The 23,607-nt window shown below is 43.1% G+C and overlaps 1 protein-coding gene across 1 annotated transcript in view; it reads right to left on the minus strand.

The window, feature by feature from the left end:
• Positions 1-4,742: 4,742 nt before the first annotated feature.
• The window catches only part of RIGI (RNA sensor RIG-I), a 47,382-nt gene continuing 28,517 nt past the window's right edge, over positions 4,743-23,607 (minus strand). Inside the window, exons 14-18 of the mRNA XM_004005323.5 lie at positions 23,074-23,164; positions 20,366-20,536; positions 18,754-18,905; positions 8,281-8,424; positions 4,743-6,225 (exon numbers count right to left, since the gene is read on the minus strand). Of these exons, the coding sequence (XP_004005372.1) occupies positions 5,887-6,225; positions 8,281-8,424; positions 18,754-18,905; positions 20,366-20,536; positions 23,074-23,164 (897 nt within the window). The 3' untranslated portion in view covers positions 4,743-5,886. The remainder of the gene's footprint in view (positions 6,226-8,280; positions 8,425-18,753; positions 18,906-20,365; positions 20,537-23,073; positions 23,165-23,607) is intronic.

Here is a 23,607-nt window from a genome sequence, read left to right on the forward strand (position 1 = left end):
TGTTGACTTTGGTATTGAATTCTGCTGTGTGTGTGGCCCTCATTTTGTGATATTTAGAGCAGAGCAAATTTCAGACTGCAGGTTCCTGAAGTCTGAGTGATCTTTGAGTTTTGTTCTCCAAAAATATATTTATTTGGCTGTGCCAGGTCTTAGTTTTAACATGAGAACAATTAGTTGTGGCAGGGGGGATCTCCCCGGCCAGGAATTGAACCCAGGCACCCTGCACTGGGGGCACGGAATCCATAGCCACTGGACCACCAGGTAAGTCCCTCGAGTTCTTTTTTATAACCACATCAATAATATGCAGGTTAAATGGCTGTGTTGAACCTCATTTACAAGCACACAGGACAGCAGCAATAGCCTGGGGGCAGTGACAATGTAGCTTGGTGAACAGATCATAATTTTTTTTTCTTCATCTGGGTCATCTGCTCGTTTTCATCACTGCAGTCATTTCAGGGCACACATCGTAGTCTGCTCCAGCCGCATAATGAAATGTCATAGACTGAGTGGCTCTAACATCAGAAATTTATTTTCTCACAGTTTTGCAGGATAGACGTCCAAGACTGAGGTTCCAGCGAATTCATTTTCTGGTGCGAGCTCTCATCCTGGCTTGCAGCCAGCCACCTCTCCCTGTGTCCTCGAGTGGCCTTCCCTCAGTTCATGTGCGCAGACAAAGGGTGAGAGGACTGGCTCCCTGGGGTCTCTTCCTACAAGGGCCCGGCTCTCGTGACCTTTATTTAAGCTTACCCTAGAGGGCCCCTCTCCACAGAGTCACAGCGGGGGGTTGGACTTCATATAGGAATTTGGGGTGGAGGGGGGGCACGTTCAGTCCGTAACAGGGCACCTTATACCTTACCAATTGATCTCCCGCCAATGAATGTCAGGCTCAGCGTTCAGCACTCAGGGCCTGTGGGCTGGTCAGCAGAACTCGGGCTGTGCGCTCACTCGGTGACATTTGACTCAGCAGCTCCGTGGTCTGCAGCCCGCCAGGCCCCTCCATCCATGGGGTTCTCCAGGCAAGAATACCAGAGTGGGTTGCCATTTCCTCCTCCAGGGGATCTTCCCGACCCAGGGATCGAACCCACATCTCTTGTTTCTCCTGCACTGGCAGGTGGAATCTTTATCACTAGCGCCAGAACACCCAGGATCAAATCCTGACCCCAGCTCTCCCCCAAATAATGGACAAGGCAGGTTCCCGAGCATCCTTGCCTCTGAGATTCTGAGATCTAGCTTCTGTTCATGAATAAAAATCACAAACAGAACCCTGTTGTACAATAAAACCCTGTGACCCACATATTAAAATCAGTCCTAGCATAAAAACACTAAGGGCTGAAAAAACACATCCACCCCTCAGGCCTCCATTGCTGAGCCTGGGAGCAGCCTGGCTTCCCACCCTCAGTGCTCATGGGGAGACATTCTTGCGGCTATGACTTCTGGAATGGGGTTGCTTCACCTCTGAATTTCTCTCCTCTCCCTTCCAAACACCCTCTATCGTGTTCATTAATAAAGTGTATTGGGCCAGTGTCCCATCCTTGCTCTCAACCAGGCTGGACAAATAAACCCCTTTCACCTGGTTTCTCAAGAAGGCACTGGGTGCTTACTCTCCAGGTGAGAAGCGTGCTGGGCCCAGCCCCTCCTTCCTGTCTATGGGGTTCCCATCTCCTTTGTTCTACTGTTTTCTAAATTCGTATCTGCCTGATCCCTCCTAGAGAAACAAGTGCTTCTGGCGCACAGTGAGTTCACTGATGGACATTTTTCTTGCAACGAATAAGCACATGTATCTTTGGCTATGGAACAGCTCACGTAGGTGGAAAGTGATCTAGGAGGATATATTAGACAGGACTCTTAAAACAGTGTTAGAAGCGCAATTCAAACTGCCTAAACGAAAAAAAAAAAGGGCTCAAGAACCAAGGTGGGCATTGCCACAGGGGTGACTGGATCTAGTGAGTCATTTGTGACGGCCTCACTCTGGGCCAGTCTGTGTGCCGGGGCATATGGCCACTGACAGCTCTGGGATAACAGTTAATAGTTTGTGATCTTAGATCCCAGTGTCCCCTAGGCCAAAAATATCGAGAGTTTCCTAGTCACCTAAATGAAGAACCTTATTTTGGGCACAGCTGGCCTTTCAGGGTTGAGTTAGGACAGTGTGGCAGAGGCATGAGAGCTGCTTCTGAAAAACAGGAACCCAAGTTCCACGGGCTGCCTTCTTCGGAAGCTGTTAAATGTCCTGACCACAAACAGAATTTACCATGTAAGTTGTTTTTGTTCACCTGTACAAAGACTATATAATTATAGTTGATATTTAACAGTTTTAATAATTTGCATCCTCAAAACTGAGGTCTGCATTTTAAATACAGATTTGTTGAGTGGAATTTATAGTTTTATTACATGATATAATAAAAGTTATTGGTATGATCCTGAAATTAATACTCTAATTCGGTTCCAGTCATCTGGTCAGCATCCGGGCTTACGAGTATCTGCTACTGTGGTTCTTCTACAGGATGTTGGTAACGTCCCGTGAATACGGGGGTCGTCTGTGGGGTCGCACAGAGTCGGACACGACTAAAGCGACTTAGCAGCAGCAGCAGCAGCTGGGTCAGTGTATTTGGGAACCACGGGGTTACCGGGGCCTTATTACTGCGGGACTGACCCAGGATACACAGTGGCAGAGTGTGCTGTGAGTCGTTCATTTGAGGGGAGAAGGGGTAACAGACAACATGGAAGCCTATTTGCCCGCAGAACTGCTTTCTGCAGAGCATCGCACAGCACCACGTTCTACGGGTCACACTTGAGCAAACACTGACCTGCTGGCTTGTTTGTTTTTAAATTCAAATAATACTATCAGTTTTAAGGGTGGGAGTCAGTTTACTGGCCTTGTGACACAATCAGGCATTAGACTGAAAGTGACTTTTCATTTCGGGGGAAATATCACAAGGTCAGCACTGGCGGGGACCCACAGTTAACAAAAGAGTGGTTGTATCAGATTATATCAGAACCACCTGAGGAAGTTCAAAAGCTACCACCCTGCCAGGATGTTCTAAGGGGGCTAGGCATGTGCCCAAGAAAAAGACTCCCAGTTGGTTCTGAAACGCAGCCTTTGATCTAGAAATCCAGTGACCATTTGGGCGTCGGTCAAGAGTGTGCAATTCTTAAATCCTTACTACTGTTTTCTTTCCTTCAACAAGTCTCAACCAAATGCCTACTCGGTTCCATGCTCTATACCTGCAGGGGCTTGACTTCAGGCTAATGTGAAACAAGGAAATTCTGAGTTTTTCTTGTTTCAGCTTTCATCTGCATTCTCCGGTTAGCTGTAAAGAAGGAAGGGCTACTCACCTTCATCCAAACTCAATTATTTAGATTTCCAGCAGATTTTCCAGCCCTGAAAAATCTTAAGCTCCTCCTTTAACCCTTGGAATTTCACAAGTGGTAACAGCAACAAAGGTGTCTTGGTTATGTTAATGACTGACCTTTGGACCACACCTAAGGAAAGGCAGGCATCCCTGGTGGCTCAGAGTCTGCCTGCAGTGCAGGAGACCTGAGAAGTGCAGGAGACCTGGGTTGGCAAGATCCCCTGGAGAACAGAATGGCATCCCACTCCAGTATTCTTGCCTGGAGAATCCCAAGGATGGAGGGACTTGGTAGCACAGTTCATGGGGTCGCAGAGAGTCAGACATGACTGAGCAACTAATACTTAAGGATGGGGGCTGGTTACCAGGAAAACAATCACAGGATCAGAGGGTTAGAACTTTCAGTCTTATCCCTTGCCCTCAGGGGAGGTGAGAGGGACTTAATCAATCATGCTTACATAATGAAGCCTTCAGAAAACCCAAAGAACAGGGTTCAAAGAGCTGCCAGGTTTATGAACACAGAGCGATTCAGAGAAGACATGGAAATTCTGAACTCTTTCTGCATATCTTACCCTATGCATCTCTCTCATCTGGCTGTTCCTGAGTGTCTCGTTGTATCCTGCTGACTACGCCAACTGTCTCGCTGTATCTCACTGTTCAATGAACCCAGGGAAGACGAGGCACGGCAAGGAAGCTGGAAGAAGATGCGAGGAGCCATAGGAACTGTGAACATGCAGGCTAAGTCGCTTCAACTGTGTCTGACTCTTTGAGACCCTTGGCCTGGGTGGAGACAGCAAAACTCAGGTGTCTCTCTGTCTGGAACACACCAAACTAAACTCCAGAGCATCAGCAAACCCTGTTAAACGGCACAGGACGCCTTTGCATGCATTCTAATTTTTTAAACAGAATGGACAGCCAAATCAGACTGCCCCTTCAGTGTCATCCAAGGGACCTACCTGAGAACACAGTCCAAATGCTGACCATCCGCTATTACTGGCAAACGGCTTGAGATAACCAATCGAAGGGAGCAATGGCACAGATTAAGAAAAATATTAATTAGGCAAGATGTACAATAAACTGAAACAACAGGAATCAGCTTTGCAAGGATCACTGTATCATGTACACGTCCCCATGACTAATAATTGTCCATGACTGAGAACATACTGTTTAGCACATGGAACTCTACTCAGTCATCTGTGGTGAACTAACTGGGTAGGAAATCTAAAAAAGAGGGGCTATGTGTATATGTAAAACTGATTCACTTTGCTCTACAGCAAAAACTAACACTTCAGAGCAACTACGTTCCAATAAAAATTAATTTAAAAAATTTAAAAAGAAGAAAAAGAACTAAACTTTAAAGGAGAAAGGTCAAAGAGCCAACAAAGAAAAAAAAAGTCCATTGCTAAGTTTTAATAATAGATGCCACACGTTGCTACACAGAGAATACAAGTATATGTGACTCTCATGCCTATGGATATGTATGTACATTGAACCTCTGGAATTACCAGCACATGAGGGATCAGAAAAAGAAGCCAACAGGAAAGACTGGGGAAGAGTTACAAGAGCTAGTGGCCAAGACAGAGTTCCGAGAAAGAAGTATTTAACAGGGCAAAAACAGCAAAAACATCCTAAGAAGTGCCCAGTGGATCTGACAACCCGAGTCACTGATGACCTTGACAAAAATGATTTCAGTAGATAGTTAAGGGCAAAAGCCAGTTTACAGTAGGTCAGTCAGTTCAGTTGCTTAGTTGTCTCTGAGTCGTTTTGACCCCATGGACTGCAACACGCCAGGCCTCCCTGTCCATCACCAATTCCCAGAGTTTACTCAAACTCATGTCCATGGAGTCGGTGATGCCATCCAACCATCTCATCCTCTGCCATCCCCTTCTCCTCCCGCCTTCAATCTTTCCCAGCATCAGGGTCTTTTCCAATGAGTCAGTTCTTTGCATCAGGTGGCCAAAGCATTGGAGTTTCAGCTTCAGCATAGGGGCTTCCCTAGTGGCTCAGACGGTAAAAGCGTCAATCTGCAATGCAGGAAACCCGGGTTCGATCCCTGGGTTGGGAAGATCCCCTGGAGAAGGAAATGGCACCCCACTCCAGTATTTTTGCCTGGAAAATTCCATGGACTGCGGAGCCTGGTAGGTTACCGTCCATGGGGTCACAAAGAGTCGGACACAACTGAGTGACTTCACTTGACTTCATAGTGGGTTAAGGAAAGGGAAGAATGGAAAACCTTTCACCAGTCCATTCACCCATTCACTGATCCCGGTGTATCTAATTGGCTGTGGGTGCAGTGGGTTCTGAAAGGAAGGATGGCAACAAGTTAAGGCTTATTCATTTTTCCCAAGCTTTCCCAGCCAACAAAGAATCGAGTGCTCTAATCCACTCCCTTCTGCTTGACAGACATGATATAGTATCAGTACAAACTGCTGAAAACGAACAGAAGTTGAGTGATAAATACTCAGTATGGTACAAGCCATAGGAAAAATAACGACCGTAGTACAAAGAGATCCATGATTTACCCACAGGTCTAATTTCTTCATTCAAGGCCATTCATTGCCTGCAGATTGAGGTCCTGAGCACCAGCGGACATTTCTGCAGCATCAAATGGGATCTTCTCAAAATTAAAGTCCTTCCACTTTGAATACAGTGTCTGAGCTCCAGTCGCAACATCTTCCACCACAAAACTTCCGATCTTTATAACTGGAATCTCAAATGTCCTGTACGTCATGTGAATTCCCCAGTCATGGAGGCAGTCCTTCCTGGCACAGAAGATCTTAGATTTCTTCTCAAAATTCCCAAATTTCTTCGGGCTGGGATGTGACTTAGTCACAAAGCACTCCCTGAAAGCATCTCTAACCACAGTGAAATGGCATTCCTATAGATAAAGGGATTGAATAGCACCCGAAACAGAATGTTAGAACCAGAATGTAACTGTGATTTAAAAAATAAAATTCCACAATAATCTGAGATGAGAAGGAGGCAGGATCCCACTTCTTTTACAGATGGAGTAGGGAGGAAATGTGAATTTGCCTCAAGACCAGAGTAGAATCCATGCAGTCTGACTCCCAACCACACAGATGGAGGTGAGGGTGGGCGTGGAGGTACCAGTGAGTTGATGGGGGACACTTCATGCAGAGAAGGACTAAGAAGTTTCCAGGCAACCTGGCTCCTGAAAATAGACTGTCACTGTTGTAGTCGCTAAGTCACATCTGGCTCTGCAACCCCATGGACTGTAGCCGGCTAGGCTCCTCTCTCTGTGGGATTCTCCAGGCAAAAATACTGGAGTGGGTTGCCATTCCCTTCTCCAGGGGATCTTCCCGACCCAGGGATGGAACCTGAGTCTCCCGCATTGGCAGGTGGACTCTCTACCACCGAGCCATCAGGGAAACCCCTGAAAATATTAACAGATACTCGGTATTAATTCAGAGACAAAGGGGTATTTATTTGCTGGAGATCTGGGAAGCCCAAGTTCACCAGTGGCCGTGACAGAAGAATCCCAAGGACACAGAGAACAACAAAGGGTCAGTGTGTATCTGAAGAGTCTCAGGGCCTAAGCTGTCCACTGGCCCCACCCACAACACTAGAATAAACCAGAACAAAGTTCACAGTGCACGGAACAAATACAGACCCTACAAACCAGGCCCTCAGGAAAACAGAGTCTAAAAGGGCTATTTCAACAGAAAATCGCCCAAATTGGAGCTGAAAGGACTTTTTACAGCTAAAGGAAAAGACTCAGAAAGGTATGGGAACTTGCTAGTATTAGCCCTAAATGTGTTTCTTGCTCCAGTGTTGGACTGACTAGAGACTTCTGCTTTCTGAAGACTAAACATCCCTAATGTAACAACTCATCATGTGAACCAGCCCAGGCCCTCCACTGTCCCCAGTCAGCAGCAACAGAGTTACGTCCAATTTTTGTCTTTGGAGACTTTTCTAATCCTTTATCTAAAGGTTTTAAGAAAAAAAAAAATAGAAAACTAAGCTGCAGATGTGTTTAAAATCAAGTGATTTTGCTTCCATTGTAAAAGTGATCCATATCCCCAAAAGAAAGTTTAGAAAACTTCTCTTAAAATAGGTGTGGGAGGAAGGCTCAAGAGGGAGGGGACATGTGTACTTGTGGCTGATTCACGTTGTTCTACAGCAGAAACTCAACACTGTATAACAACTGTACTCCAATTAAAAAAAAATTTTTTAAGAAAACATAAAATAGTAGAAAGAGAAAAGAATCATGCTGTCTCACTGCAAAATGTTAGTATGTTTTAGTATACTTCTGCTAGCCTTTTTTGGTATAAACTTAAGTGTTTTCACTGGTGGTGGTGATGGTGGTATCGTTGCTATTATTTCACACTGCTCTGATCATAGCATATTTACTACTTTGTATCCTGGGGTTTTTTCCACTTTGCCATTAATTTGTAAAAAGTTTTTCCTTATACTACATAAGCTTCCTAATTTTATTTAAAAAATTTTATTCTGGAGTAACTGCAGATTTACAGAAAAGTTGGAAAGACTGTCCTGTATACCCTTCACCTAGCTTCCTTAATAAGCACTTCCATCTTACATATCATAGCATATTTGTCAGAACTAAGAAATTAATATCGCTACATTACTATTTACTAAGCTATAAATTTTACTACTTTTTCTAATAATACCTTTATCTGTTTTAGGATCTAATCCAGAATACCACATTGCATTTAGCATAACAATTATTTGTAATGGCTATACAATATTTAGTTAAGCAGCAGCTTTTAAGGTATTCCTTTATTGTTGAACATTCAGGGTTTCTTTTAAATGTTTTAGCCTTTTAAAAATACGTGGACCTTGGCCAGGATAACAAAAGAAATAAGAGTATTCTTACTATAATTCTCTCACTGATAGATAAGCTTTAATGAGTGCTAAAAAATGACCCAGTGCTCTTTGTGAAAAGCGTGCTTACCTCCACCACTCTTATATCAGCTGTGTAACATGCAAAGGTTTTGCACTTTCCGCAGAGCAGTTTTTTATTGTTCTTATCAACAACAGGTTTTACTTTTCCTTGATTATCCCTGATTAATTTTTCTTGAACCTGTATCTGGTGAATCTAAGTGCAAAAAAGCAGACCAAAAAACCTTTAAATTTGTACTCTCGGTATAATTAATACATACACACACACACACACACACACACACACACACACCCCATACATTATAATTTATTCCTATACAACTTCTATGAACATACAGTACCTGGTTTTGTTTATAAAAATCCCACAGATAATTTTGATTCTCCTAATTCTTTGTTAGTCAGTGTTTAACTGTGGCCTCTCCAATTAGTCTTTCCATATCTTCATCAAAGATCCATAAAAGCATGAAAGATGTCCATAAAATAGTCATGCAAACCATGCTTTCTACATTAGTAGTTGGTAAAACTTTTAAAATCCTTCACAAATAGACATATGATATGCATTGACTGTTTTAGGAATAAAATACCCACTCCCAAGGTATAAACCTATTGAATAGAACAGCAGGCAGAAGAGTCCCCCACCACCTAAAATCTTTTTTCTCTCTTCCCTTCCAAACCACAAAGAATATTGTTGAATTACATTAAAGTTAAATGTCTAGGATGACTACATTCTACCTCAAAATTTAGGCCTTGGCTAAGTACAACTAAAAACACTGAAACATTATATATAAAATAAACATAAGATTCTGAAGGACCAAGAGAAGAAGGCAGACCAGCTAGGAACCATGGGGCCCTAGAAACCACATGTGAGTGAGATCCCTGGGGTTTGTCTTTTTTCGCCTTGTGTATATATCCCAGACATGGGGCCGAAGAAGCTGGCAACCAGAAATACCTCTCGGCACACACAGAAAGTCTGAACAAAAGCCTGTCTCTCTAGCCAAAGGATGAAGACAGGGGCAACTAGCGAGACAGAAAACTTTTAGACACTAGCTGTTCCACAGAGAGAAATCAACAACAGTGACCAAAAAAAAAAAAAAGAACCAAGAAACCCTGAATCTAGTGGGGAGGAACCTAGAATTCCACTTCTTAGGGCTGATACGAAGCATCTCAACACTCCCCCCTGGTGGTGTCAGAGAATGCCACACGGTAGCCCCCTTGTCTGCAGAATCCATAGAGATCACGCTGGGGTCCAGAACGTCCATCCCCAAGCGGAAGTAACAAGGAGCCTCCCCTTGCTGACATCAACAGAAGCTGAGTAGGAAACCTCGACTTCTACCCTCACCTGGCAGTTATGAAACAGGGTCACCTACCTCCCCTGCCAGAACAGTATCAGAAGCAGCCAGCTAACACGGAAGGTGAAGGTCCCAAATTTCATCATCTGGTATGAAAACCTCTGGGTTTTGATTTAAAAATCACTCTTTATACCAAAGACCAGAAAGATCTCAATTTGAATGGAAAATAAAAGACAACCAGTTGATGTTAACACTGAGATGACAGAGATTTGAGAATCATCTGACAAAACCTTTAAACTAGCTATAATAAAAATGCTTCAATGGGTCATCATAAACACTCCTGAAGCAAACAAACTTAGAGGCTCAACAAAGAAATGGAAGGTATAAAGAAGAACAGAATGGAAATTTTGGAACTAAAAGATACAATAACCAAAACAAAAAGTTTGGTGGATGGGCTCAATAGCAGAACAGAGAGGACAAAGGAAAGAATCCGTGAACTGGAAGACAGAACAACAGGAATGACCCAATCTAAACAACAGAAAGCAAACAGAAAAAAATTAACAAATGAGCAGAGCCTCAGCTAACTTTAGGACTACTTTAAAAAGATCTAACAGTTATGACAGGAGAGGGGAAAGAGCAGAGCTTAAAAAGTACTCAAAGAAACAATGACTAAACATTTCCCAAATTTTGCATAACAGAACCCTACAGACAGAAGATGCTGGACAAATCCAAACAGGATAAATGCAAAGAAACCACACCAAGACACATTGTAGTTAAACTTCCGGAAACTAAAGACACAGGAAAAAACTTCGGTGTGTATGTATGGTTTGCCCCTTACCTTCATTTATTTATCTATTTCTGGATTTACATGGTTTTTAGATGGTAATTTCACCTTTAAGAGATTTATCCTATGGGAAGTCCAGATCATTTGATTTATATTGTCTTTTAAAATATTTTTTCAATTGAAGTGTAGTTGATTTACAATGTTATGCCAATCTCTGCTGTATAGCACAGTGACTCAGCTACACACATATAGACACATTTTTTTCTAGTATGGTTTATCACAGGATATTAAATATGTTCGCTGTGCTATCCAGTAGGACCTTCTTGTTTATCCTATTGTTGTGTAAACTATTACATATAACAGTTTACATTTAATTCGCTGATCCCAAGCTTCCCTCCCCGATCCACTCCTCCCTGGCAAACACAAGTCTGTTCTCTAAACACACAGGAAAAAAATCTTGAGAGCAACCAGAAAAAAAAAAAAAAAAAAATGGCACCTTACCTACAAGGGAAAAACCATCTGAATGACACCAGATTTCTCACCAGAGAATGTGGACAGCAGACAAAAGTGGCACAATATTTTTCAAATGCTAAAAGAAAACCCTGTCAATCCAAATGCCTATATTCGCAGCAATATATACTTAGAAATAAAGAGGAAATCAAGACATTCTCAGGTGAAGCAAAACAAATTATTTTAAGAATTTGTGCACCAGCAGACGTTCCCTTCCCTAAAAGAAGAGCAAAAAGAAGTTCTCTAAAGAGAAGAACGTGACAGAAGAAGAAGCCCTGAAACCTCAAACATCAAGGAAGAAAGAGCATGGTGATTACAGAGCAGAGCTGGCTGTGGAAGGGTCTGCTCTGCCCCACTGGTCTGTGGGGCTGCCTCTGTTTTATCCAATGTTCCAGGTGGAACCAGACAGCTTAGGTGTAGCCCTGTTCCTACCACTTACAGCCGTGTCATTCTGGGCAAGCGCCTCAAATATAAAATGGGAACAGTCACAGCATTTACTTCATAGGTTGTTGGGAGGTAACATGAGTTAATAATTGATCAGGACTGCCTGGCATAGCTTTAATGCTCCTTGTATTCGTCTTGGTCTGTTAGGCTAGTATTTTGCCAAGAACCATGAAAATGTTAATGATGGTGATTTGTACTTCAGTACTGGGTAGGGCATTATCTATTCGTGAGTTATTTTTTCAGAAATGCCATCGCTATTTTCATTCATGCATGTGTCTATATAAACTCTGGAGCTATTTTACAAAGCTAAAGCCTCATTTCTATTTTGATTGTGGGCTATGATAAATGCACAACTGGATTTGCAGTGAAGGCACAGCTTTAAAATAGTCAGCCATTCAAGAAAATGCTGTTTCTTTTCTTTCTTTTTCAAAAGTTTTTTACTTGGCTGTGCCGGTACGTCGGAGAAGGCAATGGCACCCCACTCCAGTGCTCTTGCCTGGAAAATCCCATGGACGGAGGAGCCTGGTAGCCTGCAATCCATGGGGTCACTAAGAGTCGGGCACAACTGAGCGACTTCACTTTCACTTTTCATTTTCATGCAAATGGAAACCCACTCCAGTGTTCTTGCCTGAAGAATCCCAGGGACGGGGGAGCCTGGTGGGCTGCCGTCTCTGGGGTCGCACAGAGTCGGACACGACTGAAGCGACTTAGCAGCAGCAGCCGGTATTAGTTGCAGCATGTGGGATCTAGTTCCCTGACCAAGGATTGAATGTGGGCTCCCTGCATTGGGAGCTTGGAGCCTTAGCCACTGGACCACCGGGGTAGTCCCAGGGTTTCTTTTGTCTTAATTTACCTTCTATTACTCAGTAAAATTTTTTTAGTTGTCCTAGTGGTGTTGGAGAAGACTCTTGAGAGTCCCTTGGACTGCAAGGAGATCCAACCAGTCCATCCTAAAGGAGATGAGTCCTGGGTGTTCACTGGAAGGACTGATGTTGAAGCTGAAACTCCAATACTTTGGCCACTTCATGCAAAGAGCTGACTCATTTGAAAAGACCCTGATGCTGGGAGGGATTGGGGGCAGGAGGAGAAGGGGACGACAGAGGATGAGATGGCTGGATGGCATCACCAACACGATGGACATGAGTTTGGGTGAACTCCAGGAGTTGGTGATGGACAGGGAGGCCTGGCGTGCTGCTGTTCATGGGGTTGCAAAGAATTGGACACGACTAAGCGACTGAACTGAACTGAACTGATTTATGCTTCAAACAGTTCTGGTCAGGACAACAGATGCAGAGTTTAGCCAGATGGACTCTGCCAGCTCTACCCCGACCTAGCTGTGTGATCTACTGACACTGAAAATTTTCATGCCTCAGTTTCCCTCCCAGAGCGTGACTTCATGAGAGGCTCAACCACATGGATCGCTGCGAGACCCGTTGATATAAATAAGCATTTGCAGGGCTTGGTGGAGAGCCCATGTTCTGCACGGATGAGTCAGTTATTGTCACTGTGAGCGGAAATGTCCCAGCCCCGTATACCTTGTACTGGTTACTGATCACCCATTGAGAAGCCATGGATCTCTAAAGCACTTCAAACTCAAATAAAGCTTGATTTATATTTAAAAATTTAGGCCTGGAATATAGGCCAGGAAAGCAATCAAAATATGATTTCCTCTCCCCTGATTCCCCACTCTACTCCATCCCACCTGTAACTATCTTCATTGTCTTTGTAAGAATAAAGGAAGCGTAATGTGCCCGATTTCCAATTCACATCTTCACTGTTATAAAACTGCTGCATGATGTGTGCATTTGCCTCGTTATTTCCTCTGGGTAAATTTCTAGAAACGAAATTCCTGGGTTACATGATATACATTTCCCTATGAGGAATTTTAATTTCTCAGACATGGTTCTGATCATTACTTAAGGTAGGCCCAGGGTGGGGGGAATGTGACGGGAAAAAGGTACAAATATAAACTTTCCCTTTGGGCATCCAATTAAAAAAAATCACCTACATATACTAAAATGCAATTAAATAGTTCAGTTCAGTTCAGTCACTCAGTCGTGTCCGACTCTTTGCAACCCCATGGACTGCAGCATGCCAGGCTTCCCTCTCCATCACCAACTGCTGGAGCCTGCTTAAACTCATGTCCATCGCATCGGTGATGCCATCCAACCATCTCATCCTCTGTTGTCCCCTTCTCCTCCCGCCTTCAATCTTTCCCAGCAGCAGGGTCTTTTCAAATGAGTCGGTTCTACGCATCACGTGGCCAAAGTACTGGCGTTTCAGCTTCAGCCATCAGTCCTTCCAATGAATATTCAGGACTGATCTCCTTTAGAATAGACTGGTTTGATCTCCTTGCAGTCCAAGGGACTCTCAAGTGTCTTCTCCAACACCACAGTTCAAAATCATCCGTTCTTCAACACTCAGCTCTCTTCACAGTCCAACTCTCACACCCATACATGACTACTGGAAAAACCATAGCCTTGACTAGATGAACCTTTGTTAGTAAAGTAATGTCTCTGTTTTTTAATATGCTGTCTAGGTTGGTCATATCTTTTCTTTCAAGGAGCAAGCATCTTTTCATTTCATGGCTGCAGTCACCATCTGCAATGATTTTGGAGCCCCCCAAAATAAAGTCTTTCACTGTTTCCATTGTAATAATCTCAAATATTTTAAATGTCACTAAAGGCAATAAATATAAATCCTAAAAATTAAAACTCTTACTTCTATACTGAAAACTAAGTAAAACTGAGTAACTGGATAAAGAGGTTTAACCAAAGTCACAAGTTAAGTCTAGAGGACACGGTCTCCCCTTCGCCCACCTGTGGTTGGGAAGCAGCGTAACTCCCTACACTGAGGTGAGAAAAGCGAAACTATGAATACCTGATTGTATGCAGTCGTGGGCAGAGATCAGGTTGGAAATTCTGTAGCCAAAATGAACTTTCTTTTACCCTGAATCTTATCCTCTACTCCTAAGAAAGGAAAGTAGGCTTCTTCATTTTGATTTCAAATGACCCTCCACAACTAGAACTATGAAAAATATCCTTTATACTTTATTGCTCTAGAATGAAGTCCAATCAGATCCTGAGGCTTCCATCATGGAAATAAGTTTCTGGAGGGTTCTGGGCCATCTACAGGTTCAGCTAGATGGCTGCAGAATAACCAGAGGTCCCCGAGGGCCACAGTGCTCTGGGGAAGTCAGCCACACGGAGGTAATGGACAAGGCAGCTGTGGGTGTGGAGAAGAGAGTGCACACGCTCCCTTCCCCCACTCAAGGGCTGCCTTAATGCACTCTGAACTTCTTCCCTCACTTGTGCAAAGTTTTTTGATATAAAGGGCCCAGGTGCTCAGATCCAATGTCCAGTTCAGTTCAGTCGCTCAGTCGTGTCCGACTCTGCGACCCCATGAGCTGCAGCACGCCGGGCCTCCCTGTCCAACATCAACTCTCGGAGCCTACCAAAACTCATGTCCATTGAGTCAGTGATGCCATCCAACCATCTCATCCTCTGTCATCTCCTTCTCCTCCTGCTCTCAATCTGTCCCAGCATCAGGGTCTTTTCAAATGAGTCAGCTCTTCGCATGAGGTGGCCAAGTATTGGAGTTTCAGCCTCAACATCAGATCTTCCAGTGAACACCCAGGACTCATCTCCTTTAGGATCGACTGGTTGGATCTCCTTGCAGTCCAAGAGACTCTCAAGAGTCTTCTCCAACACCACAGTTCAAAAACATCAATTCTTCGGAGCTCAGCTTTCTTCACAGTCCAATTTTCACATCTATACATGACTACTGGAAAAACCATAGCCTTGACTAGATGGACCTTTGTTGGCAAAGTACTGTCTCTGCTTTTGAATATGCTATCTAGGTTGGTCATAACTTTTCTTCCAAGGAGTAAGCATCTTTTAATTTCATGGCTGCAGTCACCATCTGCAGTGATTTTGGAGCAGAAAAAAATAAAGTCAGCCACTGTTTCCACTGTTTCCCATCTATTTCCCATGAAGTGATGGGACCAAATGCCATGATCTTAGTTTTCTGAATGTTGAGCTTTAAGCCAACTTTTTCACTCTCCTCCTTCACTTTCATCAAGAGGCTCTTTAGTTCTTCTTCACTTTCTGCCATAAGGGTGGTGTCATCTGCATATCTGAGGTTACTGATATTTCTCCCGGCAATCTTGATTCTAGCTTGTGCTTCTTCCAGCCCAGCGTTTCTCATGATGTACTCTGCACAGAAGCTAAATAAGCAGGGTGACAATATACAGCCTTGACGTACTCCTTTTCCTATTTGGAACCAGTCTGTTGTTCCATGTCCAGTTCTAACTGTTGCTTCCTGACCTGCATATAGGTTACTCAAGAGGCAGGTCAGGTGGTCTGTATTCCCATCTCTTTCAGAATTTTCCACAGTTTCTTATGATCTACACAGTCAAAGGCTTTGGCATAGTCAAGAAAGCAGAAATAGATATGTTTCTGGAACTCTCTTGCTTTTTCGATGATCCAGTGGATGTTGGCAATTTCATCTCTGGCTCCTCTGCCTTTCCTAAAACCAGCTTGAACATCTGGAATTTCATGGTTCACGTATTGCTGAAGCCTGGCTTGGAGAATTTTGAGCATTACTTTACTAGCATGTGAGATGACTGCAATTCTGTGGTAGTCTGAGCATTCTTTGGCATTGCCTTTCTTAGGGATTGGAATGACAACTGCCCTTTTCCAGTCCTGTGGCCACTGCTGAGTGTTCCAAATTTGCTGACATATTGAGTGCAGCACTTTAACAGCATCATCTTTCAGGATTTAAAATAGCTCAACTGGAATTCCATCACCTCCACAGCTTTGTTTGTAGTGATGCTTCCTAAGGCCCACTTGACTTCACATTCCAGGATGTCTGGCTCTAGGTGGGTGATCACACCATCGTAATTAACTGGGTCATGAAGATCTTTTTTGTACAGTTCTGTGTATTCTTGCCACCTCTTCTTAATATCTTCTTCTGTTAAGTCCATATCATTTCTGTCCTTTATCGAGCCCATCTTCGCATGAAATGTTCCCTTGGTATCTCTAGTTTTCTTGACAAGATTTCTAGTCTTTGCTTTTTCAAAACACCACAGACAGGGGGCTCACCCCGAGAACCATAAATCCTTTGACTTTTAAGAGAATAAGGTTTCCCCTACCTTGGTATACTTCTCCTAAGCCTCTTCCCTTGACAGCAAAGCCTGCCTCTTTCAACATGGCAGTGTGCGCTGGTCACCACAACAGGACAGGGACGAGACCAAGACTCTGCGCTCCCAACCGCCACAGAGTTACCAGCTAGCAGAGACTCTTGGCCACCCTGCAGCTGGGTCCTTGCTCACTCTTTACCATCTCTGCCCATTTTCACTCAATGCATGTTAGGGGAATTCCCCAGTGTGAATTAAATAGCCTAATTCAACAGATACTTAACAACAGTCCATTTTCTCCTCACGGCACTCTATGACCTGATGCGTTGGCTACAAAAGAACGTATGGCTGAGTCCCTTCGCTGTTCACCTGAAACTACCACAATATTGTTAGTCAGCTATACCCCAATACAAAATAGAAAGTTTGAAAAAAAAGTCAAGAAACAGAAAAGCAAATTTTAATTTAAAATATAATTTTAAAAAGTAAAAAAAAAAATTGAACTCTAGGGCTTCTCTGTCGGCTCAGTGTTAAACAATCCGTCTGCTAATGCAGGAGACACGGGTTCAATCCCTGGTCCAGGAAGATCCCACATGCTGTGGAGCAACTAAACCCGTGTGCCACAACTATTGAGCCTGTGCTCCAGAGCCTGAGAACCACAGCTACTGAAGCCTTCACTTCCTAAGCCCATGCTCCACAATAAGAGCAGCCACAGCAATGAGAAGCCCACTTGCCTCAACTAGAGAGTAGCCCCACTCACTGCAGCTAGAGAAAAGTCCTGGTAGCAACAAAAACAGCACAACCAAAAATAATATAAATAAAATTATTTTTTTGAAAAAAAGAATATCTATATGTTTGTTCCAGCCTCTGTCTTCCTCAACAGGCTTTTACTCTATTGCTTTTGCCACACGTGAGTGTAAGCACAACATTACCTAGTGGAGGAGATTTAAAAAATTATGCCAAAGCTAAAAAGGTTTTAAAGCCTTTAATCAGCATCATCCCTATATTTTACAAAATGGAGAAGTGGCTCAGTGAAAAAACTCTATCGTAAGTAAAATTAAGTGGGGAAATTAAGAGGAACTAAAGAATTTCCCTGCAATTCTTCTCAGTGAAAATGTAGACGAGGTACTTTCAAATATCTTGTTCTCCTAACTTTAGGAAGAAATGTTTTTTAAAATGAGTCAACACTGACATAACGTAATTTTTTCCTACAGTAAGCATTAGTTTGCTTTCAATAGTTCATTCCTTCTCAATACTTTTCTGAGCATACAGATAACGACTTTTCAAAATTATGAACTCTATGGAATTAGTCTACTGAATTATAAGACTCATCTTCATGAAGTTAAAATAGGCCTCTCACCCTTGTCCTGTAACAACTCCCATTTTAAGCACTTAAACCAGGCACTGTAGGAAGCAATGCATACATCTCACTGTATCTCCAAAACTACCCTGTGAGCTCTACATATAAGAATGATAATTTCAAAGAGGAACTATCTGAAGTTACACATTTTGTAAGTGGCAGAGTTGAGATTGGAACCACTGTCTAACGTTAAAGTTCTTCCCCAGGCCTGCAGGGTCCAGTGTTTCCAGAGTCTGAGATGAAGTATCTGTGTGTGTGTCTCTTTCCCTAATCTGCTTCCATGCTGTGTCATAAAGAAAATTAAAGTCAAACTAAGTTCACCAGTGAGAGGCTGGACGGAGCCAACACGCTCCATCAAGGTCCACTCTCTCATCCATATGTGTAAACAGGCCTTCCAACACTGGGCACAGCTCCAAGCACAGTGCGCCAGGACCTTCTCCCTGAGGACTCCAGACGTTAGAGAGAGGTGTGAAGAAAAGACTAAGAAGAGCTGTGTCTTGCAGTTAGGGTGTTGTCCTCAAAATGAACTGTCCGTGTAGGAACTATTCTAGCTGTTTTCCTTTTAGATCTAAAAGCATAGCTTCAAGCATTAGCACTAATAAAATGTATTTTAGCTCATTGAGAAGTAAAGCAGAATGAACCTGATATTCGCTGTGGGGTGAATTCCTGGTGGGCTAGTGGTTCAGAACCCACCTTCCAAAGCCGGGGAAGAGAGTTTGATCCCTGGTTGAGAAACGAAGATCCCACATACTGTGGGGCAACTAAGTCTGCCACAGCTTCTAAGCCTGTGTGCCACAGCTAGAGAGAAGCCTGCACTTTGCAACGAAGATCCTACGTGTTGCTACTAAACCCTATGCAGACAAATAAACAAATACTTAAAAAAATAAAAATATAACCTAAGAAACACTCAGAGCAAAATGATAACAGGTACCAACCATGTTCACGGTCCCTGTTCATGGCTTACCGTTAGATTCTGAAGGAGTAACATGGATGCAAAGACTTACCTTTTCCTTAAATACTGCTTCATTCCATCTCTGCAGGCTTGAAATGGAGTCATTCATCATTTTTTCTTTGCAGATGTTCAGTTGTTCTTTTTCGATTACATCGGCATTACTAGTCAGAAGGAAGCACTTGCTCCCTCTTGCTCTTCCTCTACCTGTTAGAAAATAAACATTTTACTTGGTGTCTTTGATGTAAAACTCTGACAAATCTGAGAATGTGAAAGAAGCAGGGATGTTCCTAAAATTCAGCTTTGGTTCACTGAATCCCACTTTCTGGAAAAGCGAGTTGGTAGGGTGTGGAGTCAAACGCTGGTGTGCAGCTGCGCATTAAACATTCAGACAAACAAGGAGCCCACTTTAGGCTGGTTGCTCACGGTCTCCCTGGTGCAGTGTGATGCGACAGACACATTATTAGAGACACTGCTTAAAGACAACCCAGCAGGCACCTCCAGGATGACATTGTGACAGCCCCAAAGATGAATGATAAACAGATGGGGAAATGGGGAAATAAGATATGTTCACAGGACTTCACTCGTGGTTCAGTGGACGGGAATCTACCTGCCAATGCCGGGAAAACAGGTTACAGTCCTGGTCCAGGAAGATACCACATGCCACGGGGCAACTAAGCTTGTGCACCACAACTACGAGCCCACGTGCTCTGAAGTCTGCACACCCTAGAGCCTGTGCTCAGCAATAAGACAAGCCACCATAACGAGAAGCCAGCATACCACAACCGGAGAGAAGCCCAAGCAAAAAGCAGAGAGAACCCAGCATAGCCAAAAACAAACACACAAAACTTTTAAAAAAGAGACGTGTTCACAACCACCAGAATATAGGTGGAAAATGAGAAGTGGTATAAGAAAGATGGATAAAAGGGCCACGGGCATTCAAATTAGAGATGATTACTAATCATCTCAGCTGGGAGACTGAGGAACCGGTGATGTGGAAGCAGGGGAAGAGAAACAAAGATCAGCAGCAGCAACACATGAGCAAGCCCTTCAAAAAGGAAACCAGATGAAGCCAGGTAGGCTCAAGCGGATAATGCACAAAGTGGAAGAATGGGAAAAAAGGTTGGAAAGATAAGAGGGTGCCGGATTTTGAAAACGCTTTAACATCAAGGACATTTGGGAACTATGGGAGTTTCTATACAGGGAGGTGACATGCTCAGAGCTGTTTTTCAGGAAAAATAATGTGGCAGCTGTAGTTACGGAAATTAAGAAAAAATAAGAAAGACTAGTTAGGAGGCTGCCTAGTTCCAGTGGGAGAACTCCTTGCATGTCCTTTCTGGCACACAGGGGACCCACCAGCACCTAAGCACAACCATAAACGGCTTTTATGTGACTGCCGAAGCCTCAAAGCTGGAATTTTCCTTCCATCAACATGTCAGCCAATATTAACCAAGTAAGCAGTATTCATTGTGAACAAGAACAAAGACAAAATTGTGGACAAAACTGTAGCCATCCCATCCTGACCAAGTAGGTCACCGTAAGGGCCAGTGATAGAAGGGTCCACTGTGCCACCAGTCACAGTAAAGGAGAAGGGCTGGAATGACAGGCACATTCACAAGTCAGACAAAATGGCAGCCTTTGAGCCCTGGCACCAAAGCTCTTCTTACCTCTGGTTTGGATCATTTTGATGACATTGCCCACATACTCGTAGAGGATGACCAGATTGCACTGAGCAATGTCAATGCCTTCATCGGCAACCGAGGTAGCAATCAGAATCTTGCTGTCTCTGTTGGTTCTGAATGCGTCCAATGCACACTTCTGTGCTGGGAGGGTCATTCCTGTCAGAGGGCATTACATAACTCACCAAGAGGGAACTTTACCCTTGAAAAAAATAGCTGTTAATTATGGAAAGCTTACGACATGCCAGGTACTGTGATAAGTGCTTTACATTCATGATCTCACAACAGCCTCGGGGAAGGGCCTATCCCTGTCCTTGCCTTAGAGTAGATAAGCTGGGGGTCTAACATCTTGGACTCTGTCACAAGTCTGCCTGACCTCAAATTCCAGCTGCAGCACCTATTAGCTATGTGGTTTCAGTCACGATATCTCAAAGCAAATATTAAATTTTTTGAAAAAATACCAACAGCTGGACAAATATCATAGGATACCACTTATGTGTAGAGTCTAAAGAAAAGGGTACAAATGCAAGTATTTACAAAACGGAAGTAGAGTCATGGATGTAGAAAGCAAACGTGGTTACCAGAGGGGAAGGGGGAAGGGATGAACAGAGACTGGGCCTGACATACACACACTACTATATACAAAAGAGAACCAGGAAGAAGCTGCTCAGTACTCTGTGATGGCCCACACAGGAAAAGGATCTAAAAAAGAGTGGCTACATGTATACGTGTAACTGATTCACTTAGCTGTGTACCTGAAACTAACACAACTACTTCCAATAAATCAACTATTTCCAATAAAAATTAAAAAATATATATCAATAGCTAACTGTAACATCTTTGTGCACGCGCAGGAGTTCTCAGCTAACAAGACCTTTTCACATCTACTTACTCACTGGAACTTCACAAGGCCCTTTTTAGGTTGATATGGCAAATGTCATGCTTCCCCTTTCCTACAGGTGAAGACCTGGATGTTTTGGAGGGATGGTGAACTGACAGCTTACTAGCAGAACCAGGCTTGGGATTTCAGTTGAGGACCCTACCACTGTGCAGTTCCCGGCCACTGATAACACTGAGAAGAGCAGGAACTTAAGTGGTCTCCACCTCAGAGTTAACAGAATTTATAAAAGTTCCAACTCTGTCCCAAATCTTGAGATATATTTTGCTGAGGCCAAAACAATTTCTTTTCACCATGATCTACTGAACAATGAACATGCCCAAGACAGACACCACACTTCACTAATTTCTGAACGTCACTATTTGCTCATCAAACATTTATTCTGCAATTATAAGGATAGAATGGTTAAAAGGTTCATTTTTATCTAAAGGGAGCTTCTGGTTTGCAGAAGAAGGCTATATATGGGAAACTATAATTCAATGTAATGACAATGAATGGAGCCAGAACTGTGTGCTGTGGGGTGTGGGTGAGGGAGACTCCGCCCTAGTGGTCTAGACTTAGGAGGAGGGGGAGGCTGCCCGGCAGAAGCAGTTACTGGCACAGAGTGAGTTCTCAATGAATGTGGGTAGATGGTGGATGGATAGATGAATGAATGAATGGATGGATGGATGGAGGGATGGACAAACAAATATCTTCTGGGGGCTTATGTATGGACGAATAACAAAGCTTGAAAATCAAGTTGGACTCATGCTGGAGTCATACAGCAGAAGCCTCTAATTCCAACCACAAGGTAGTGTTGGACCTCATTTGGTAAGCCAACTATTCAAAATCTGACTTTGCTTTTTAGATCAATGAAGTTTAAATTTTGCATAAAGGGAAACTTCAAGGGTGATGACCGAGGACTGAGGGCAGGACTGTTTTTTATAAACAGCTTAAATAAGAGATACAGTGAGGACCTGTCATTGCTTGTCACTGAGGTGTGGGGAGCAAGGCTGTGAGAATGTCAGCATGAGGACTGGCCACCTAGGATCAAAGGGAGCCTTTCATCCTTTAACCCTCTCTACCTAGATTTTAGGACTATCTCTAGGACTTTTTTAAATTATAAAATAGATAATGCATATAAGTTTTTTACACTTTAAAGAATAACAATAAATTAGAAAGAGAGCATGTCTATTTCCAGTTAATCTACTGGTTGAAAATTTGAGCAAGAGAGTAATATACTTAAACAATATTGAAAACAAAACAAAACTTCGGTTTTGTCTGCAGGACATATGGGAGGAGAAAGTCTACAAGTTTCTGACATTTGTGCATGGTGATGGCATTTCAATGTGTCCACTGAGCTAGGCTGAACTGCAGTCCCCAGATATTCACCTAGGTGTTTCTGTGAAGGGAATTTGCAGATATAATTAAACTTCTTAAATCAGTTGATACGGTTACTCAATAGGGACTTCATTTTAGGCAGGCCTGACCCAAACAAGGCAGCCCTTGAAAAGAGGACTGAGGTGATCCGCCTATGGGGTTCCACCTGGTCCTGACCTGCCCTGTGGACTCAGACTGGCTTTGCCAGTCCAGGTGTGTATGTCAATTCCTTGTACTAAATCCCTGTGTGCCTGTCTGTGTACAATATACATGTGTCGCTATATATTATATATGAATGTATATATGTATGTATTTATAATCTCCTACTGGTTTTGCTTCTCTGGTTGAACCCTGACTGATACAAGCACTAAGAAAGAATTAAAATAGGTCACGTATGTTCTTATATATATATTAGATCTAATGCACTATATATAAATACCCATTGTCTGATTTGTTCTGCCACGTCCAGTCAATATGCAAGGTTTTAGAAGGCTGAGTTTAGGATTTTCTTCAATCCACTTCTTTAAGGCCTGAAAATACAAAGCAATTGTCACTCTTTGTATACTATCTGCATTGATTCAATATTGAATAGACGCCACCTGATTTGGAGAGCTGACTCATTGGAAAAGATCTTAATGCTGGGAAAGAATGAAGGCAAAAAGAGGGAACGGCAGAGGATGGGATTGTTAGATAGCACCACTGACTCAATGGACATGGGATTTGAGCAAACTCAGGGAGACAGCGGAGGACAGGGGAACTTGGCATGGGAGTGACTGAGAGTCTTTATGAGTTGGCAGTCCCACTCACAAAGAGTTGGACGTGACTTAGTGACTAAACAACAATGCAAGTAGAAAAAAAGCTTAAAGTAAGCGATAATGGAAAAGAATTTAAAAAGAATGTGTATATATGTATAACCGAATCACTTTGCTGTACAGCAGAAATAAATACGATCCCATAACTCAACTCTACTTCA

This window comes from Ovis aries, chromosome 2 (assembly GCF_016772045.2).
Source record: "Ovis aries strain OAR_USU_Benz2616 breed Rambouillet chromosome 2, ARS-UI_Ramb_v3.0, whole genome shotgun sequence".
Lineage (NCBI taxonomy): Eukaryota > Metazoa > Chordata > Mammalia > Artiodactyla > Bovidae > Ovis > Ovis aries.